Genomic DNA, 9,379 nt, shown 5'->3' on the forward strand with positions numbered 1-9,379 from the left:
AATTTCTTTCAAAAAATTCATCGAAGGAGGTGGCTGAAGACATGCTTGAGCAAGTGAATTCGGACCCAACGTTTATCCAGCGCATCACAACAGGTGATGAGAACAAATATCATCGAACTGTGACTTTTTCCTTTTCCCAAAAGTTAAATTGTCACTCCGCGGACGCCGCTTTGAGTCGGTAGAGGCCATTAAGGAGAATTCGCTGAAGGAGCTGAAGAAGATCTCTTCAAACGCGTTTAAAAGGTAATTTGTCGACTGGACTATTCGTTGGCATATTTTGCCTATTTCGAAGGCGACAAAATAAATTTGGATGAATAAACAATTATTTTGCGTTTTATAGAACGATTCCCGTTACTTTTTTGACGGAATGTACATCTATTTTTTTCCATAACTACATTACATAATATTTTTACTGCCAATGTTGTTACCGTTAATAATACATTTTCAAAATGTTTTAAATCATTTAAACATTTTGCATATGGTTTCATAAAATTTCTCCTCTTTTGGTGCATCCATGACCATCCATTTTCGATCGAAATATTATTAATAATATAACCTGAGATGTTCTCCAATGCATCTTCGTAAGATTCTTCAACTTGAGTACCGTTTTCTACTTTGTTGTTGTGCGCATGCGGGACTATTTAATCTAACTCAGAGAATTATACAGAGGGATCTACATTGTCGACTTCAATATTAAGGGGGATTCCCATTCCCCGGCTTAAAAAAATAGATTTTTTGTTTTGACCGATTCTTGTTTATTATACTTTCAAAGAATTCTGTGCAAAATTTCATGACAAAATTCGTTAAATTGTCGAAGTTATGCGTGATCAATGAACTCGGCGCGCTCCATAATACTGAGAAAGCCCGCGAGCAATAGCCCAGCGGCGGTTTTTATTCCGAGCCTTAATGCAACGGGGTCAGCAGATGGTACAAAATCAATTTTTTGAAGAGGAAGAGGGAGTACTATATGGTCCTGGAATAGCTGATTAACACGAAAATGCTGTGAGTCTTAAATGTATACCTTTTTTCACATAAATATTTGAATGCGCCAATTATTTATATATTTTTTTTTATTTGAATGCGTTTCTCTCGAAACAGCATTTTTCTATACGGCCGCCATGATATCTCGAGAACTATTCTGTCGATTGCTGTCAAATTTGACACGAATCTCGAACTAATATCTGTCTCTGTCATAAACTACGGAAAATAAGATACATGCATGACTTTTTTTTTTATAAATAAAAATCCGAGGAAAAAAGGGGCGAAAAAAAACAAACTTTGTCTTTCAACCATTGCAGTTATATTAATTTTCGACAAAGGAGTAAAATTCCATTTGAATTTTTCCATTCAGACAACCTGGAGCTGAGTTATCGTGGCGGCCAGCGACCACGAATTTTCACAGAAATTTCACCTCGAGCGTAGTCAAAGCCACAATTTTCCAGAGAATCGATCAAAAATTGAAGTTGATTTTATATAATGCATAATAAATATGGCTGATTCAACTGATAGTTTTCCCAATAAAAATTCGTAAAAAACCGTATTTTTTGGCGTTTGAAATGGGAATCCCCCCTTAAGCGTTGTACTCAGTATTTCGGTATTGTTTTATTAATTCGTTCGTTCTATTAATCATAACGTACTTGGTAAATAAAATTATTAAATTTTTTACCAACCAGATATTTCCACAAACGGTACTTAAATTGAAGTGGGTTGGAGAGGTCATTGGGACCCCCTGCATACTTTATGGCGCCAAAGAAATGTTCTAAGCCAACTCCGAATTTTTGGTGAACGTACAACAACATACACCTATAAGTGACGTATTCTTGGCAATTATTCCTCTCTGCAGTGGTGCTAAACTAGTTTTCATTGGAATAATGAGATGGCGCCTATCGTGGTCCCGTTACTTGGTTCTCAGCGAATTTGACAACGAGTTACGTGATTTTAGCTCCAGTATGGCCAGATTACCATTTTCGTAACTCGATTTAGCATTTTTTGTTTGTTTTTTAGTCTCAGAGTTTTAGTTCTTTCTTCATTACATTTTTCTAGCCTGTTCTAATTAAACTGTAATGTTTATAATTTTGTATAATATACATTTTTTAATAATTTTTTAAATAATTCTCTCAGTTTTATTTAGCTTTACTTTTTTTAACATCTTGTGGCATTGCCCACGATTGCCGGTGTTGTTGGTGTTCTTCTGCTTTCGGCAATCAAATCTCCCTCTCGCTACTGCAGTGTTGCCTAGCTTTGGATATAAAAACGCACTAAAATGCCCATTTAAAGAAAATAAAACACCAAATTTTTATTGAATCACTTAAAGAACTTTGTATGCGTGACAAATTGTCTTTAGAATGTGCGTTTGTTTTTTAATAAATATGTTATGCTTATGTACAATTTAATTTAAGAGTTTTTTTTTTTTGTTAAGCGAGACCCTTTTGTTAAGGGAACGACTTATTTGCTATATTTGAGGTTATGTAACTAGATAAGGTACTCTTTTTGTAAAAATGCCAGTATGGCTTCTTTAGTATTTTCTGGTATTTTGTGGCTTATTTTTACAATGAATACAACACCTCTTGATGCCCTATGTGCCACTACGGATTGATGGCCAGAAGAAACGATTACACCTCTATGATTTTAATCCGCATTCAGTAAATTCAAACGCCTTTTAAAATGTGTAAAAAGGTTTTCAATCTTAAGAAGGGTTGGAGAGGGACATTTAATATTTTTGCATAATTTTAAAAGGGGCAAAAAATTAAATTCACACTTTCAAAGTATCAAATTTTATAAGAACCAACTAATTTTCATTATCACTAAAATCTTCTCGGAGTGACCTTTTTTAACCTTCTTTTGTATAACAATACAGTTTTTTTTTAACTTAAAGTTTCGGTAGTTTTAAATTAAAAAAAAAGAAACAAACACGAAATTTCAAAATTTTCGCATTTTCGGTATAAAAAAGCACTAAATTTGTTGCGAAGAGCAAATGGTTGGCAATACTGCACAACTTGGAAAAACGTGACGTTGATTACTCTCTGATGGGCGCAATCTTCTTTCTAACATTCTGGGGCGCACTGTATACACTGTGGTAAGAGCTATATTTTTATAAAAAAGCCTGCCAAACATGTGAATATTGTGGAAATTTATTCTGAAAAAAAAAGAAATCTGTTCGCGAAGTGTTAAATAAGACACCAAAATATCGATTCGTCGTCTTTGTCAAGTTTCTGGCCTTTGGCTTTTATCCTTCGACGACTTGGAAAGTTTTACGTAAGGATCTTGACTTGCATGTCTATAAAATACAGCTCGTGCAAGAATTGAAGCCAAATGACTGTCGTTTGCGTTGCATTTCTGTTGATTGGGCTCATTTAGATTTATTAATCTGATTTATCGGAAAGAGTAGCCAGAAAGTGGAGTGATCGAATGTAACTCGTAGCCACGACGGTCAAATGCGGCATACTCAAAAAATAAACGCCATGAAATTATCTACCAGATTATAATAACAAAAATCATGCCAACAATATTTTTTTTTTTTTTTTATTATAATTCTAAGTTTTCAAGCTCTTAAAAACACAATTTATATCATAAGATCTTGCTTTTTCAAAAATGGTTTGATGTTGCTGAATTCCTTCAGGAACTCTCCATTAATTTCATATTTGGCCTACAGAATTCTGCAGCGTATTTCACGCATTTCAATTGCTTTTGAATCATTTCTTACCAAGTCACAGTGGCATTACAAAAAAATTATCAGTTTTACGAGCAGAGTGAGTGTAACGGTTCCTTCAGCTACCTAAAGTTTGCTAGGACTCAGCGGAAAGTGCTTCTAGATATGATCGATGTAAAACTGGAACGATTTCCTTTGCAGCACTTTTGTTGTTATATTATTCATAATATTTGTTGGACGATATGGTGAGTTCAATGGTGCTATTTGTTAGCATAAATTCACATGATATAGAAACACTAGTAAATGTTAAGGATTTATTATTTTTATATTTATTTTTATTATTTATATATTTGTTGTTTGATGCTTGAGCAGAAAATACACAACGTTAAACAATAATAAAATAATAAAAAATGGGAGTAAACCTCCCATAAAGAGCCAACATAGTTTCAAATCTCAATTCGTTTGCTGGACCAATATTACCATGTAGCAACACTTGACTCGAATTAAGCAACACACTTATATTCACACACTCACACACTCGCTCACTCTCACTCATTCAGGTAATATCGGTTTATCAAACCAACAACTATTAACATATTGAACTAGTGTCAGCAGCAACACATAATTCCGCAATAAAGCAACAATTCATACAACACTAACAATACACAGTAATCATTTTATGTTCAAGCAGTAGATGTTAACATTAGCCGAGACCCCAAAAACACTAAAGATTAACGAACGAGTTGCTGCCGAACGAATACCAAAACATATGAAAGTGGTGAAAGAGTCACGAAAATGATGTCTGAGCCGATGAGTGCACTTGCCGCTGGATGTGTGAATGTCATTACACGTACAATATGTAGTAATGGCGATGATGATGATTCGTGATTGGTATGTGGCGTATCGGTTTTTAAAATGCTTGTTGTTGTTGTTGGCCTTATACTTGATTTTTAGATTACTTATAAATGTTGCTGTTTTATAACTTTGTTTTCTTTTTTTGTTTTTCATTAAAAATTTTGTTGTTGTATTTTCATAGTAGTAGTTAATGTAACGCTTATGCAGACTCTTTACGATGCTATTTCCAAGTTTAGGCGATAATGCGGTTTCTACTGTTTGTACTTGTAGTTGCTTTTGTTGTAGCTAATGATTACATGCAAGTTTATGATGGCCTTTGCAATGCAAATGAGGAAACGCTTCCGTTGCTCCGCTGGCTGAATAAGCAAAGCCATGAGTACTGCAAGCAAATATAAAGAAATATTTGAAATTTTTTAAAGATTAATTTACCTGAAAATTGCGGAGCCCAGAGGAGTTAATATTGAGTAAATATTGATTTTCCCTTTAACTGGTGTTGGCCAAACTAATAAGCTTCATGTTTGTGCATACAGATGTACATATGCATATTTATATGTATGTACATATGTATGACTGCATTTACCGAAGCTAGCCTAAAGCCTACATTGTCGTTTCCTTGCATTTCCTGTATATTTTTTGACAATGTCTGCACATTCAAACTGTCTTTCAGGCGCGCCACGGAAGTGTTGGAGCGCCAAACAAAATGTGATGCGACGCTCTGTGCCTGTGTTTGTGCAACATAAGGCGGACGTTACTCGTTGTAGAGAGAGAAATAATGCGCACCGCAGCGCGCGCAAAGGTCACCGCGCAAAAGCGATTACGTGAAAGCCCTGCAATATGTTGGACCTGTGGCAACAGCCAGCAGCAAGCAACTAGCAGTAGCAGGTAACTGGCTGGTAGGAACCATCAGGCAGGCTACTAGCAGAGATGTGTCTGTTGATGTGCCGCAGCGTTGGCTTGGCTGCTCTAGGGAAGATTTTGTGCGCCGCTGCCGCTGTTTTGACTTCGTTTTTATCGTGCGATATTTCAGGTGTGTGTGCTTGTGGGCAATTTTGGGTCTCAGCCGCGCTCCCTGTCTGCTTGCTAATACATATTTTTCGTTAGTGCTGGAGTGTGCGCTTGCTGGTGGTGGCTCTGGCAGCTGGCTTGCTGCTTCGCGCTGTGACTGCGCGCTTAAGCAGCTGTGTGGCTCGGGCCGTTTGTTGCTGGTGGTTGGCTGGCAGACTGGCGTACCGCTTACATAATATCCGAATGTGGTGTATAAAACACTGCACTGTGTCAGTTGGCGTATCATTTGCAGTTTAACATTCAACGAATTCACAGACCGGAAGCGAGACACAAAGACGGTCTGAAGCTCCTGGCGTAGTTACAAAAAGAGTGATTTGATTTTTCCAGCAGACAAAATGGCCAAGTGGTTCATTGTGCGTATTAGTGAATTTCATGGATTACAGCTACTTTCGGTGGATACTAATGGATAGTTTTTCTATTTTTCATATTTTCCATTGCAGTTGAGCGCTTTACTGCTAGCCAGTTGTGCGGTGCATGGTAAGCCCACATTCGGCAAGGAACACGTACATATTCGCATCCATCTGGCCGATGAACATGGTGATCATGGTCATGGAGGCGGTGGTGGCCATGGATATGGCGGTGGCGGTGGACATGATGACATAATCGGACCATTAACAGGTGGACTATTGGGCGGTGGCCTCATCGGTGGTGGTCATGGCGGGGGTGGCGGCCACGGTCACGGTGGCGGTGGTGGTCATCACGAAACCATCATTTTAGATGGTGGTGGTCACGGTGGTGGTGGCGGTGGTGGAGGTCATGGGCACGGCGGCGGCGGTGGTGCTCATCATGAAACCATTATTTTAGATGCTGGAGGTTATGGTGGTGGTGGCGGAGGTGGAGGTCATGGACACGGCGGCGGCGGCGGCGGTGGTCATCATGAAACCATCATTTTAGATGGTGGTGGTCATGGTGGCGGACATGGCGGCGGACACGGTGGCGGTCATGGTGGTGGTCATGGTGGTGGTCATGGTGGCGGTCACGGTGGTGGTCATGGAGGTGGTGCTGAAACTCATACTCTTATCATATCGGACGCAGGCGGTCATGGTGGACACGGTGGTAGCGGTGGCGGCGGCTACGGTGGCGGATACAGTGCAGGCGGACATGGCGGTCATGGCGGTGGGGCAGCTCACGTGGATACTTATGCCATCATTAAAGAATCTGGTAGTGGTTATAGTGCAGGCGGTCATGGTGGATATGGCGGTGGCGGCGGCGGCAGTGGCGGTGATTCACATCACTTAGCTAAGATAGCAGCATTGGCGGCAACAACTGGTGGATCCCACAGCAGCGGCGGGGGCGGTTATAGTGGTGGCGGCTATGGCGGTGGCGGTCATGATGCCAGCCATTTAGCAGCGGTGGCAGCCGCAGCAGATGCATCCGGACATGGAGGCAGTGGTGGTGGTGGCTACGGCGGTGGCGGTCATGATGCCAGCCATTTAGCAGCGGTGGCAGCCGCAGCAGATGCATCCGGACATGGAGGCAGTGGTGGCGGTTATGGTGGTGGTGGCTACGGCGGAGGCGGTCATGGTGGAGGTCATTTAGCTGCAGTGGCAGCCGCAGTGGATGCATCCGGACATGGTGGCAGCGGCGGAGGTTATGGTGGAGGCGGTTACAGCAGCGGCGGTGACGCACATTCGATTGCCAACATTGCAGCAATAGCAGCTTCAAGCGACTCACACGGTAGTGGCGGCGGCGGCGGCGGCTATGGCGGCAGCAGTTATGGTGGCGGTGGACACGATGATGCCAAGATTGCAGCGATCGCCGCATCCTCCAGCAGCGGTTCTAGCGGCTATGGCGGCGGTGGTTACAGTGGCGGAGGCCACAGTGGAGGCGGCGGCTACAGCGGTGGAGGCTACAGTGGTGGTGGTGGCTACGGCGGTGGTGGCGGCGGCGGTCATGTCGACACAGCTATTGTCGCCTCAGCAGCTAGCGCGCACAGCGGCTCAAGCGGCGGCGGCGGCGGCGGTGGAGGCTACAATTATGCACCATCGTCCGGTAGCGGCTGGCAATCGTCTGGTAGCGGATGGCAATCATCTGGCAGCGGCGGTTGGGCGACGTCAGGCGGTGGCGGCGGCATCGGCTGGTACAAACGCTGATGACCGCCGCGTATTGACAACGCGCTCATACATAAAACAGCCACCCAAAGTTTAGTTGCTAAGCAAGCGCATAAATATGTTTTCTAATGTTGTAGATACGCCTAAGATTAAGCATATTTATTCTAGTCCACTAATGTTGAGGCCAAGAATAGCTGAGCAGCCTGAGAAAGAGATGGAAAGAGGCGTGCTACACATGCGCCTCCGTCGTCAACGTCTGCCATTTGAATTAATTGAAAGGTCAAAGGTCATGCGGCTGTTCGCCACAAATATCACGTCACGCCTCAGCTCGTTCATTTTAAATTATGATCGACAAACGCAAATCATTGTTTTTTGTTTTACATACATAAATACATTATTTTTTAATTTTAACGAATTTGAACACTTCTATTTAAAGAAAAGTGTGCTAAATAAATCTAATTTATATACTAATTTTTATATTTAAATTTGACGTTTTTTATTAAAAAACCATTGGGGTTACAGACAGCTTAAGAGGCAAAAGCTAAGCATTCGACCTGTATGTCCATATTTAGCATGGCAAGGCTACCATCGATGCGTCTGGAAATCATTACTTAGTACCCGCAGGGGCATCATTCAATATGAATGCCCACACAGTTTGTGAAATACCCAAATGTATGTATGTATGTCAACTACTCCAAGTGGCACGCAATACTCGTAAGCTTCAAGAGGTAAGAGTAGGAGTAGCATAAAATAAGCGCAATTGGACTTGTGTAGATTCCACTGCGCCACTTTTACTTTCCATAATAAAAATATTACAAAATTAAAACATATTGCAACAGCGATTATGTGAGTTTACAAAAAAAAAACAAAAAACAATAAAGGCAAATAAGAGTTAGTAAAGCTGGTCACGGCGCTCATAAAAGCGCAAGGCGCGCGCAAGCCAACCAGTTCAACTCCGTCCAGCTGGTGATTAGATCACAAGCGCAGATTCGCGATAATAAAACACGAAAGCAAATGAAATGTCGCAATTACCGTTATGATGGCGCTTGCTTTTCTTTTGCTTAATTTGCACTTGGTCATAAATGTGTAGGTAAAGCAAATGCAATATAACGGAAAATATGGAAGCGGCGGAGATTCAAATTCGTAGTTGTTGTAAACATGCAGTGCATGCTATTGAGGGAATGCGAGTAGCATAGGGAAGAATTTGAATCTTGAATTTTTTTTACATTTTTGCAATTTTTTACAAACCCAACTGAAGTATGTATGCGAACATACAGGGTGATCCATTTTTTGCAGAGTACAGAACCTGACCTCTAACCACAGCAAAGTGATGAGTCTTTCCAAAGTAACGGTACCTAGACGGTACCAATTTTACACGATAGAACAACGCTAGACAGGGCACGTTGAGAGTTGCTTTCTTCGAGTAAAAAAAGTTTGGGGTATCTTTAGCTACCAGGGGTTCACTCTTCAATTATCACGTCATCAACAGCAACGCACAATGCAAGAATGCAAATGCAAAACGAAAAAAAAATACTTTGTGCAATCACAGTTAGAGGGCAACCGATATAAACAATCACCAAACAAACGCGAACTCTCAAATAATTAGAAAAAACAAAAGAGCAAAATGCAAAGCTCTACACAAACAACTCTATAAGAGTATTACAGGGTGGGCTATGTAAAATTTGCTTTTTGAATCGGCTATAAAAAAAAAAAACTAATCAATATTTTTTCAAACTTTTTTTTTTATTTTGAAGATTGA

At 40.9% G+C, this 9,379-nt stretch overlaps 1 protein-coding gene across 1 annotated transcript; it reads left to right on the forward strand.

The window, feature by feature from the left end:
* Positions 1-4,862: 4,862 nt before the first annotated feature.
* LOC128858725 (uncharacterized) lies at positions 4,863-8,104 on the forward strand. The gene is made up of 2 exons (XM_054095204.1): positions 4,863-5,922; positions 6,010-8,104. Exons 1-2 carry the CDS (start codon positions 5,905-5,907, stop codon positions 7,660-7,662), a joined length of 1,671 nt encoding a protein of 556 aa, XP_053951179.1. The 5' UTR covers positions 4,863-5,904; the 3' UTR covers positions 7,663-8,104.
* Positions 8,105-9,379: the final 1,275 nt, after the last annotated feature.

This window comes from Anastrepha ludens, chromosome 3 (genome assembly GCF_028408465.1).
Source record: "Anastrepha ludens isolate Willacy chromosome 3, idAnaLude1.1, whole genome shotgun sequence".
Lineage (NCBI taxonomy): Eukaryota > Metazoa > Arthropoda > Insecta > Diptera > Tephritidae > Anastrepha > Anastrepha ludens.